Source organism: Nomascus leucogenys, chromosome 19 (assembly GCF_006542625.1).
Source record: "Nomascus leucogenys isolate Asia chromosome 19, Asia_NLE_v1, whole genome shotgun sequence".
Classification (NCBI taxonomy): domain Eukaryota; kingdom Metazoa; phylum Chordata; class Mammalia; order Primates; family Hylobatidae; genus Nomascus; species Nomascus leucogenys.
This window is the reverse complement of record NC_044399.1, coordinates 77,242,361-77,255,036: the sequence shown is the minus strand read 5'-3', so window position 1 is coordinate 77,255,036 and position 12,676 is coordinate 77,242,361. Positions and strand designations below refer to the sequence as shown.

The following is a 12,676-nucleotide window of genomic DNA, read 5'->3' as shown; positions in this document are numbered from 1 at the left end:
TCTTTTTTTTTTTGAGATGGATTTTCACTCCTGTTGCCCAGGCTGGAGTGCACCACGCCCAGCCAATAAGCAGCATTTTACTCCCCACTTTACCTGACTCCCTCCAGGGTTTGTCACCTTTCCAGTCTCTGACCCCAGTGGGTGGGAGTCTGTCCTCTAGGCTGGAGGAGCTGAGATCCGAGTCACTGTCACTGTCGCTGGAAACCACTGGAAGAGACAGACCACAGCACAGGGGGTCACCCGACAAGCCCCTGCCTGCAGGCATGGACGGAGCGGCCAGGGCAGAGGCCTCCTCAGCTCATGACCACGTGGCGTAGCAGCTCAGCTGGCCCTTTCACTTTGGGCAGAAGAAATAATGGCCTGGGGATGGGAGGACACGCATTTCTGCTGGCCAAAGAGGGGAGTCCTGGTGTGAGGAGGCTGGGACTTGGGCTCAGCGTGAGCAGCAGAGAAGAGTTCACCTGTTGGCCAGCCATCTCCACATGCCACCCCCTGTTCCAGTTCCTCTGGTGGAACCAGAACCCACTTGCCGTGGCGGAGGCCAATTATCACCGTGGTGCAGGTGTAACAGCTCTGAGGCCTCCACTCGGTGAGACAATAGGCCCAAGAACAACAGCTCTGAGGCCTCCACTCAGGGAGACAATAGGCCCAAGGCAATGCTCTGCAGGGATGCGGGGACAGTCAGAGCTGACCCTTAGGGAGAATTCCAGGCACTTTCCATAGACACATTCACTGAAGTTTCAGAACAACTCTGTGAGGTAGGAAACAGCATTACCCCCATTTCACTGGCAAGAAAACGGGGGCATGTGCCCAAGTTGTAAGTGGAAGAGCCGGATTCTCAACCCGGCAGGCTGGCTCCGCGGCCCCCGCTCACAACCCTCTGATTTCACTGCAAGAATTCAACTGGGAGCCAGCAGGCCTGGGCTCTCATCCCAGTTCATCCAGTAACGCACAGTGGGGTCTCGCAAATGCGGAAGGGAACCAGACGGATGGGGCTGGAATCCCAGCAAGGGGAGGTGAGGATGTTGTCACAGTGAACACCCACCGTGGGAGAAACTGTCTTTTCTCGACTAAATGGAAACCGTATTTGGCTGGGTAATCAACAGTGAGAGTCATAATACAGGATATAGCTACCCTTTAAACATTCTATTTTAATTTTAAACACAGAAATGTACATCCATTCGCCAATCTTTCGATGCCAGGCTTGGGTGCTTCTGCGAGATTGGCTCACACAGTCTGTCAGATATAAACTGCACCCGTAGTGCATTGCCTGCGACCCCAGGTGCAGTTTCTCTGAATTGCAGCGGGACCCACAGACCCTGGCCAAGCGGGACAACTGCAGAATCCTTTTTCCATTTCTTCCTCTTGGTTTTCACAGTTGTCCTGTCCACCCCTAATTCCATAGATTTTTATAAAGCAAGTTGCTTCCATCAAGACTTTCCAGGGCTGGGTGCGGTGGCTCATGCCTGTAATCTCAGCACTTTGGGAGGGCAAGGCGGGTGGATCACTTGAGGTCAGGAGCTCAAGACCAGGCTGGCCAACATAATGAAACCCCATCTCTATTAAAAATACAAAAATAAGCTTGGCGTTGTGACGGGCACCTGTACTCCCAGCTACTCAGGAGGCTGAGGCAGGAGAATCAGTTGAACCTGTGAGGCGGAGGTTGCAGTGAGCTGAGATCGTGCCACTGCACTCCAGCCTGGGCTACAGAGCGAGACTCTGTCGCAAAAAAGAAAAAAAAAAAAAAGTTCCAAAGTCTCAGTTTTCATGAAACAATTCTGTCTCTTTTCTGCCTCTTTCCGTCAATTCACGTAACATTTAATTAGGTGATATCATTGCAATACTGAGTACAACAGCACAGAAAGGCCTGGATCAAGGGTAACCAGCTCTCACAGGCGAGAAACTCAGAAGATGGGGCAGGAGTCAGGGGTGCCTGTCAGGGTTTTCCTTGGGGAATGCAAAACGCTGGTGGTTACGGAGGAAGGTTAGGGCGGGTTGAGCTCTTATGCCAGGCACTGTGCTGGGCCCTTAGTGGGCATCATCTTCCAAACAACTGTGAGGCATGGTACCCGCTGGTGGGAGGTAAGACTGGAAACAAAATCCATCTATACTGAGGTGCCTAGCACACTTCAGTTGATCCACTGAGCCCTTTCTGGAGCAGCGTGTAGGGAAGAATTCAGAGACCGCATTGAAGCTTAGCGGGAGGAAGTGCCTGGTCAGTTATGAAAATCCACTGTGGGCGCTGGGGTGGGGAAACAGTAGCTGCCATGTAGATCCAGAGGCTTCTGGAAAAGCCTTCATGGCTTCAGCCTATGTCACCTTTCAGCTAAGGGAGTCACAGGTCTTGGAACAAGCAACCAGAGGCTGGAGCTGGCTGCCATGAACACCCGGGAGACTCTCAACCCTGTGCACCCCCAGCAGAGCGGCCAGCACACCGTGGGTTCACCCCCAGCAGAGAGGCCAGTACAGTGGGTTCACCCCCAGCAGAGAGGTCAGCACACAGTGGGCGCGCCCCCAGCAAAGCAGCCAGCACACAGGGGTGCACCCCCAGCGGAGCGGCCAGCACACAGTAGGTGCTTCATGAAGGTCAGGCGACTCGTGGTCTTGCCTCTTTTCTCCTCATGTCTTGCCAGTTTCACTCAAATGGTTCTTAAATCGGCTACTTCCTCACCAGTGTCACTGCCTTGTTTAACGCGAGGTGTCAGCTCCTCCAACCTGAACTCCTGTGACAGTGGCCCCACCAGGGCCCCACCTGCAGGCACTCCACTCCGTGTTCTCTGCACAGCCAGGGGATGCTCCAGCAAAAGCACAGATCCCCGCTTCACCCTCTTTAAAGGCTCCCCACGCCCCCAGGACCACACTGGGCTCCTGCCCTTTGTCTACTTTTCCACCTGCATCCCATGCCACCCACTGTCTCACCCCGGGTGCCTCCAGCCTCCTGCGGCTTGTGGCTCCTGCCACCACCTCCCACTGGGACTGACTTGCCTCTGCCCAGAATGCCCTGCCCACCCGTCTTCTCTTGGCTCAGAAAACTGCCTCCTCCAGGAAGCCCTCTGTCTCACCTGTGCCCTGGCTGGCTGAACGCCCTGTGCTCTCTACTACAACTGCACCAACCACTTTCTGCTCTGTTTGCGTGTCTGCTTCCCCTAGCAGGTTGTGAGGCTCCTTGAGGGCAGGGACCAAATTGCACATGCAAATGAGGCTGGTGTGGCTCTCCTCTCCGTAGACCCGACCTGTGCACTGGAGCAAGAGTGATGAGCATGGTCTATTCACAATAGCAAAGACTTGGAACCAACCTAAATGTCCATCAATGATAGGCTGGATTAAGAAAATGTGGCACATACACGCCATGGAATACTATGCAGCCATAAAAAATGATGAGTTCATGTCCTTTGTAGGGACATGGATGAAGCTGGAAACCATCATTCTCAGCAAACTATCACAAGGACAGAAAACCAAACACTGCATGTTCTCATAGGTGGGAACTGAACAATGAGAACACGTGGACACAGGAAGGGGAACATCACACACCAGGGCCTGTTGTGGGGTGGGGGGAAGGGGGAGGGACAGCATTAGGAGATATACCTAATGTAAATGACGAGTTAATGGGTGCAGCACACCAACATGGCACATGCATACAGATGTAACAAACCTGCACGTTGTGCACATGTACCCTAGAACTTAAAGTATAATGAAAAAAAAAAAAGAGTGATGAGCATGGGATCGGGCCTGGCCTCCCCTTCCTCCACCTGCTCAGACTCAGAGTCCTCCCCTCCCTCCATCTGCTCAGAGTCCTCCCCTTCCTCCACCTGCTCAGAGGCCTCCCGTTCCTCCATCTGCTCAGAGGCCTCCCGTTCCTCCATCTGCTCAGAATCAGAGGCCTCCCCTTCCTCCACCTGCTCAGACTGAGAGGCCTCCCCTCCCTCCGTCTGCTCAGAGGCCTCCCCTTCCTCCACCTGCTCAGAATCAGAATCCTCCCCTTCCTCCACCTGCTCAGAGGCCTCCCCTTCCTCCACCTGCTCAGACTCAAAGGCCTCTCCTTCCTCCACCTGCTCAGAGTCCTCCCCTTCCTCCACCTGCTCAGACTCAGAGGCCTCCCCTTCCTCCATCTGCTCAGACTCAGAGGCCTCCCCTTCCTCCATCTGCTCAGAGGCCTCCCCTTCCTCCATCTGCTCAGACTCAGAGGCCTCCCCTTCCTCCATCTGCTCAGAGTCCTCCCCTTCCTCCATCTGCTCAGACTCAGAGGCCTCCCCTTCCTCCATCTGCTCAGAGTCCTCCCCTTCCTCCATCTGCTCAGACTCAGAGGCCTCCCCTTCCTCCACCTGCTCAGAGTCCTCCCCTTCCTCCATCTGCTCAGACTCAGAGGCCTCCCCTTCCTCCACCTGCTCAGAGGCCTCCCCTTCCTCCATCTGCTCAGACTCAGAGGCCTCCCCTTCCTCCATCTGCTCAGACTCAGAGGCCTCCCCTTCCTCCATCTGCTCAGAGGCCTCCCCTTCCTCCATCTGCTCAGAGTCCTCCCCTTCCTCCATCTGCTCAGACTCAGAGGCCTCCCCTTCCTCCACCTGCTCAGAGGCCTCCCCTTCCTCCATCTGCTCAGACTCAGAGGCCTCCCCTTCCTCCACCTGCTCAGAGACCTCCCCTTCCTCCATCTGCTCAGACTCAGAGGCCTCCCCTTCCTCCACCTGCTCAGACTCAGAGGCCTCCCCTTCCTCCACCTGCTCAGAGACCTCCCCTTCCTCCATCTGCTCAGACTCAGAGGCCTCCCCTTCCTCCACCTGCTCAGACTCAGAGGCCTCCCCTTCCTCCACCTGCTCAGAGACCTCCCCTTCCTCCATCTGCTCAGACTCAGAGGCCTCCCCTTCCTCCACCTGCTCAGACTCAGAGGCCTCCCCTTCCTCCATCTGCTCAGACTCAGAGTCCTCCCCTTCCTCCACCTGCTCAGACTCAGAGGCCTCCCCTTCCTCCATCTGCTCAGACTCAGAGGCCTCCCCTTCCTCCATCTGCTCAGAGTCCTCCCCTTCCTCCATCTGCTCAGACTCAGAGGCCTCCCCTTCCTCCACCTGCTCAGAGGCCTCCCCTTCCTCCATCTGCTCAGACTCAGAGGCCTTCCCTTCCTCCACCTGCTCAGAGACCTCCCCTTCCTCCATCTGCTCAGACTCAGAGGCCTCCCCTTCCTCCACCTGCTCAGACTCAGAGGCCTCCCCTTCCTCCACCTGTTCAGAGTCCTCCCCTTCCTCCATCTGCTCAGACTCAGAGGCCTCCCCTTCCTCCACCTGCTCAGACTCAGAGGCCTCCCCTTCCTCCATCTGCTCAGACTCAGAGTCCTCCCCTTCCTCCACCTGCTCAGACTCAGAGGCCTCCCCTTCCTCCATCTGCTCAGAGACCTCCCCTTCCTCCACCTGCTCAGAGGCCTCCCCTTCCTCCATCTGCTCAGACTCAGAGGCCTCCCCTTCCTCCATCTGCTCAGAGGCTCTGCCTTTTTCTGTCCTGCTCTCCAGGAAGAGTTCTGCTCTGGCTCCTTGGACTTTTGTGATGGAGCAGCAAGAGGAGATGGGGATGGGGCATGGTTGGGGTCCGTGTGCCCTCTTCATGGTATTTGAGAAATACGAGGAAAACCTTCCTTATTTTGCAATTGTTTTTCGGGTCCTGGACTGAGCTGCTTTGATCATGAATCCACCAAGACTGGACCTCATGGGCGTCAGTTTTATAAGCATTTATGTAGTTTTGACTCACTGATTAGATGCCAACCTCATAGGTCCCATGAAAAAGGGATAGGAGGAAGCGGGAAGGAGCCAGGGATTCCTGCTGGGCTCCTGGAGCAAGTCATTCCCATGTTGCCCTTGGGGCAGCTACAGTGAACTTAGAGGCCTATGGCTCCTACTTCCCGGGAGCAGGAGGTGTCCAGCAGGAGGACAGTCCTGCGGCGGGCGGGGTGGCTTGCCTCCACACCGGTTTCCGCCTCTCTCTGGCAGAGATGCTTATGGGAGATCTAGTCATGCTTCCTGACTTGGAATGTCCCATCTCCCCCACGGCTAATATGCAAAATCTACACAGTCTGGGGCTGGGGGGGGGCATGGGGCTCCGTGGTGTCACACACGCCAGCCTCCTTTGGTGCGAAGGGGCAGATGTCAAAGGACTCGGAAGGAGACGACGGGATAGGATTCTATCACACATGGTCACAGAGGTGGGCTGGGGGCAGGCGAAAACCGCAAGACAACCGTGAACCGTGCCGCGCCATGTCGTGAGGACGGCATTTGTTATGAGTTGTGCATTTTATCCAAAACAGCAACCCTGGAGGTGGGGTTAGGGTCAGGGTGCCACCTGGCCTAGTCCCCATTTGGTGCCCATGTGCACAAGGATTAACAAAAAAAAGGTAGAAAATCCTCCCTGAGTTACAGTCACTTGTTCTTCTTCTCCATTTATGACCCCAAAGGGCCACAGCCATGAAGCGGGGAAGAGCCTCAGGTGCCAACTGAGCTCACACAGGTGACACAGAGCAGGCGCCAGGACGCCGATGAGACAGACTCGTCTCGTTAGACACATTCTCCCTGGCTTGCTCTTCATCTCCGTTTATAGACCCCAAAGGGCCACAGCCGTGAAGAAGGGGAACAGCCTCTCCGTGGCTGCAGCCTCTCTGCTCACTGCGTCTGGGATTTCAAGCTGGGGCTTAGAGGTCTTTGTGGTATAGACCCAAATCTCATTTCTAATCCACTCTAATGAACACCACTCGAAAGAAATAAACCAAAGGAAGCCAGCAGTGCCCGCACCGGCCTTGGCATTTACTGGCGGGGCGGAAGGGCACCGAGCAAACCCTGCTGAGGAGCCCCAGGCCCAGCACAAACGCGGCGTCCCCAGATGTTCCTGGCTTCCTCGGGCTGCGAAGGAAGCAGCCTTTTCTTCTTCCTCCCTCCATTGAAATGTCACCGAAAACCCAAACCTCGGCTAATCTGCCATTCGACTGCTGTTGACACCTTTCTCCCTGCATAGCAGCTGTGACTGTCAGTCTTCCAGGCTGTTAACAAAGCTTTCAGGCTCACCCGTCTTCTGGCCCTTGCTCTTCCATCCTCAACATAACACTCTGTGTGTCTGAAGGCTCATATCTTTTTTTCTCTTTAATTCCCCAAAGGCTGAGTCTGGGATGGCTCACCGATGGGCCCTGTATTCTGCCCACGCCTGATTTTTCAGATGGAAGATGCGAGTACACCAGGGAGATGGCCGTCCCAACAGCCTTTCGGAGGAAGGAGTATCACGGAGTCACCGGGCGCTGCCGAGAGGCAGGGGTGGGGGAGAAGCTCTCCCCCTGAGCCCCTCCACGGGGGCCTCAGCCACTTGCTGGGGACCTGGCATCCCTGAGGTTTCCCCACCGCAGCCCAGAAGGGCTGCCTGCTTGCCTGGTGCTCATCCTCAGCAGTGGCCAGCCCCAGCGCCAGCCGTGCCCACTTCTCTGGGGAGAGGCCAGCGTTTCTTTCCCCCTGCTCACTCTTGGCTGGATTTGCAATTTGACTGTCACCATGGAAACTCAGGGTTTTGGTACATGGAGCGGGGGGAAGAGCGTTTCCTTCTGGAAACTCTTGACTGCCTCAAAGGACATGGGTGGCAGCTGTCCTGTGGAGGGGCCTGGCCTGGGATGGTCCAGGGGAGAGGCGTCATGCTGGCCGTGTGGCCTCACAGCACTGCACTGGGGTGCGGGGGCCCTGCTTCCAGGCTCTGCTCAGCCACCACCTGGCTCCATGGCCCCAGCTCTCTCCAGGCTTCTCTATAAAAACATAGGGGCTGACCCGGGCACCCACTCTGGGTCTGAATCCTGGGATTCAACCTTGGGTCAGCCCAAGGTGCCCCTGGTGAGACAGCCCTGGTGCCCCTCCCTGGTCAGGGGTGGGGAGATGCTCCCGCTGGACCACACAGCATTGCCGCCCGGCACGAGGACAGCCAGCAGCCTGAGTTTGGGAGGCACTTGTGAGCTACGGCCACTCTGCTTGGAGGCTCCCAAAGCCCCCAGAAATTATGGGAATTATAGAGGAAGAGAGATATTTTCAGCAAACATTCTGCCAAGGCAAAGCAGATGGTGGAAAATTTTGCATACTAAAAACAAAAAACATTCTCTAATGTAAAGGAATGATGATAAGGCCCCCGGGAGTGCAGACACTCCCAGTTAGCCGTCTCCAGCCCACGAGGCAGGCGCAGCTGCAGAGACGCAGGGCTGTCCGTCCCTGCTGGGACAGGGGACGGCTGCTCCACCGGCACACAGGGCAGGGTCCGTGGCCTGAAGTCCACTGAGATGGCTCCCAAGGCTGGGGCTCCATCTTGGTGGCAGCAGGAGGGGAGCCTGGGGTGGGGGAGTCACCAGCTCTGAGACTTGGGTTGGTGTCCTGCCTCTGCCACTTCCCAGCAGTATGACTTTAGGCCAGTTTCCTACTTTTTATTTTTATTTTTTGTAAAGACATCATCTCTCTATTTGCCAGGGCTGGTCTCTAACTCCTGGGGTCAAACAATCCTCCCGCTCGGTCTCCCAAAGTGCTGAGATTACAGGTGTGAGTGCCCGGCCCTGGAGCCGTCCTTTTCCTCTCTGTGTGCTCAGGGGCTCACCTGTGGAAAGGGGGATGGGGACTGTCACCCCGGGTTGTCGTGAGGGTCAAAAGAAGTAATGCGGTCGGCATCTGGCCTGTGGTAGGTGCTTGACAGGCAAGAGATGTTACATGCAGAGGCATCTGGAACTCACGGGCCCACATCATGCAGCACAGGGCTGGCCCTGGGGTGCCCAGGCCAACCTCGCAGGTGGACTCACCCCTTTCGAGGGAGCGTGGATTCCCAAGCTGGGCTTTCTAGGACACCCAGGACCCAGGATACCTTCAGAAGCCATTCAGAGGCAGAGCTGGGATTTGAACCCAGGCCTTTCTATTGCCTGAAACATCGCTTTTCCACCTCACCGAGCACGCAGGATGCCCCAGGGTCCTGCCTGACCCTAACGGCTCTATCCCCTCAGAAATCCTCCCTCCAGGCGGCCAGTCCCCTCCCGGTCTCCCCACCGTGCTCTTCTGTGCCCTCTCTGGACCCTTTTCCTGTCACAGCAGAGGCTGCAGTGTGGGGGAGAACTCTAGTTCACCCTCAGCAGCTAGCGTTGAGCTCTGGTCCTGCCTTGGATGCTCCTGGGCAAACACCTTAATCTCTTTCAACCTCAGTCTTCCCATCTGTAAAATGGAGACAAAAATAACTACCAAGTAGGACAAACGGCTTTGCAAATTTAAAAGGCTACACAAGCCTATAAATATTTTTTAAAATTAGAATCTAATCCACCCCCTCCAGGAACCCCTTCAAATCATTTCTCCACTGAAGTCTCAATCCTCATGGGCGAAATGCCAATGGGAAGCAGCAGGGAAGATGCAGCCTCCCTCCTCTCCCCACCCAGAGGCTGTCTGGCTTGCATTTCAGCTCTGACCAAGGCCTGCCTCGACTTCCTCAACAGATTCAGGCACCACTCGAGGGCAAGGCCATACCTAAAGGCACGTGTCTCTTCCCTCAGCCCCACTGCTGGGTTTTGGGCAAAGCGGTTACTCAGGAAATACTTGCTGACTGTTTTCCTGAAAATCCTCCCCAGGACAGGAAACTGCTCTGTACAAAGACAGCAGGCCGGCTGGGGTCAGCAAGGGGTGGGCCACAGAGGGAAAGGAGACCCCAGAGCCCCATCTGTCACCTCCATCTCCCCCGAAGAGCTGAGGTTTCCCCCAGGACAAGCGCTGGGCAAGCAGCCCTTCTGAGCCACGACAGAGGAATCTCAGGGATGCCAGGCACCTCTCCCAGCCTCCTCCAAAGGGACACTCAGGGGGATGCTTGGTGGCCTCAGCCTGGGCAAAAAACAGCTGAATAGGGGGGGGGCTGTAGGAGGCTGCTTCCATGGCCATGGATGAGTGTGTCCTGGGGGAGAGTGCCCGGTTCACACAGCCTGCTCTTCTTCCAAACCCACCTCTGGCCGGAGTGCAGGGTTGGGGGAAACAAGCTCTTTCTTTGGTTTGGAAGCTCCCTGCAGGGTGAGGGTCTGGAAAGGGAGAACAGGGGCTTCGAGGCCTAGAGAGCCTGTCCTCTTAGGGAGGGGTCCACTGGCAGCCATAAGAGGCTCAGAGCCTGCCCCTCCCTCCCTCCCTCAGGGACCCCGGAGCCAGGAGATATGGGTGTGCTTCTGGCCCTTTGCTGGCTACCACCTGACCACCCCTGACAGCCACAGGACTACCTCAGAGGGCTGGAGAGGACGTGGTAGCTGGGGAGCCCTCCTTCCTTGGTCCCCCTTCCAGGCTGCCACGGAAAGGCCCCCGAGGACAGCCCCAGGCAGGGGAGCTGATGGGGCACAGACAGGGCTGGGAATCCAGGTCTGGGGAGTGGAGGAGGGTGTCCTGCACTTGCTTATTCATTTACCATCGATTTTCATTCACTCCCTCCTTCAGGCCCAGAGACAGACAGGAGGCACCGGATAATGAAGACAAATCCTCAAATCAACAGAGATGTGGTCACCAGCATCGAAATCTCGTGGTCCCTGCACTCGCTTGAGGAGCTCCAGATAGAATGAAAGGTGGATGGACGGAAGATGAGATCAGCTCCCTCCAGAGAGAACGCGAAGGACGGGGGACCGCTCAGGGAGAGGGGTAGTCAGAAAGGCTTCCTGGAAGAGCTGGACTTTAGGGATGGGCATAATTTAGATACAAAAGCTGAGGCTGGGGTGTGCCAGGCATCCTGGTCAGAGAACAGGAAAAGCAAAGGCCAGGCAGTGGACTCCTCTGGGGCCAGGACCGTCCTGCTGGCTCAGGAGAAAGGCTCCAGGCTCAGGCATGCAGGGACGTGGCCTGGTCTGGGTTGGGTGTGGTCTGTACTGTCAGGGACAGATGATGGCTTTTGCTTTATGAAAGAATGAAACACAGCAAGCCCATGGCCCCTGCCCACGACTTCGCTGGGGTGCGGGATGTGCTTTTGGGAGCATCCTGACTCCACCCTCTCTCTCCGGGTGTCTCTGGGCCTTCATTGCTCTTTCACCTCATCTCTTTGTGCCTCCCTTTTTTTTTTCTTTTTTTTATAGAGACAGGGTCTCGCTATGTTGTCCAGGCTGGTCTCGAACTCCTGGGCTCGAGTGATCCACCTGCCTCAGCCTCCCAAAGTGCTGGGATCACAGGCGTGAGCCACGGCACCCGGCCTCTTGCAGCTGTTTCTAAAATCTCCCTCTGCCTCTGAATTTCTTATCTTCATTTCCCTCCGTGTCTGTGTCTTTGTGTGTTCAGAGCCTTCTTGTTTCTTGGTTCGTCCTTCTGTCTATGCCAGCTCCTCTCAGTCTCCAGGATCTGCCTCTCTGCATCTCTGGGCCTCCATCTCTGTCTCTCCCTCCCCAGGTCTCTCTGTCACATATCCTCAGGGCCCTGCTTTCTTGGCCTCTGGGTTTGTGCCTCAGTTTTCCCCACCTGGGCTGGAATCTCACTCCCTCAGGTCCATGGGGTCTGTGATCAGAGCTTAGGTATGGGGTGGGCTGCCTGCTTTGCCTGGATCTCCTGTCTATCCCAGGGGCAACCAAGGTAGGGAGGCCTGTCTGCCCCTTCCTGTGTGCAGGGCGGCCCTGCTGCCCGCTTCTGGACCACCAGCAGGAAATCAGCTCAGCCCCATGTGCAAGGCCAGGCTTCACCTGTGATGGACAGGTGGCCCTGGGAGAGAGCTGAGAGCTGAGGGAAGCCAGGGCAGTTATATCCCAGGCCTTCACTGGCATCAGATGGGGCAGAGAGGCCCAGATTTATTCACTTCACTTAGTCTCTGAGACAGGTGAGTGGCTGGAGACGTATGTGCTTCACTGCACGAGGCAGAGCCTAGCATGGGCCAGGCACACACGGGAACTCTGCCCACCAAAAGGAAGCCAGAGGCTGGCCCTTGGGGGCTGGGCCCCACCGTCCCAGTTCAGCTAAGACAGGGGCAAGGGGCCCGCAGATGTCACCTTGCAGCTGGAATCAACCAATCGGCCAAGGTTGTCATTGGGTCTCGGGCAAATTAGAGGAGACAGCCATGCTCCTGACCTCCGTGACGTGGCTAATGAGGTCCTTCTGCTCTTGGAAATCCATCTCTAAGCCAGCGAGGAGGCCCACGACAGGCAGGTGGGCCGCTGGGGGAGGGGGTCGGGTGCAGCAGGTGAGGAAAGCAACAGCAGCTCATTCGTGCTCAGGACATCTGTTCTGGGAGTGGCCCCTCCATTCACGCCCATCATCACTGAGCTTGTGTCTGGCTTAACCAATGGCTCCAAAGGTCACAACAAATTCATGTGTGTGGGCTTCCGTTTCAAAACACTGCCATGTAAGACACAGCTGGGCCTCTACTCCCCTGAGACTTAGGGAAAGGGCCGTTTCCTGACTGCTGCAGGTAGTTCTCTGCCTTTCCATGCTGAGACTACGGTGCAAACTATCTGACCTCTCCGTGACTTAGTTTCCTCTTCTGTAAAATGGGACAACAGTAGTGGCCCCATCACAGGTTGTTGGGGGATGACACGAAATAACAGAGATGCACAGCGCCCAGCACAGCCTGCAGTGAGCAACCATGTCATCTATGGCAGCTACGGCTGTTGCTGTCTTTATCGGACTCCTCGGCACTGAGGGCCAAAGCCCGTCCCTTTTACTGCACAGACAGATAGGCAGTGGTACCCAGGCCTCAGCTGACCCTG

General features: G+C 56.3%; 1 protein-coding gene across 1 annotated transcript in view; it reads right to left on the bottom strand.

Moving 5' to 3' along the window:
- The window catches only part of RPH3AL (rabphilin 3A like (without C2 domains)), a 131,902-nt gene that overhangs the window by 17,075 nt on the left and 102,151 nt on the right, over positions 1–12,676 (bottom strand). The window contains exon 7 of the mRNA XM_030799804.1: positions 94–207. Coding sequence (XP_030655664.1) covers positions 94–207 — 114 coding nt within the window. The remainder of the gene's footprint in view (positions 1–93; positions 208–12,676) is intronic.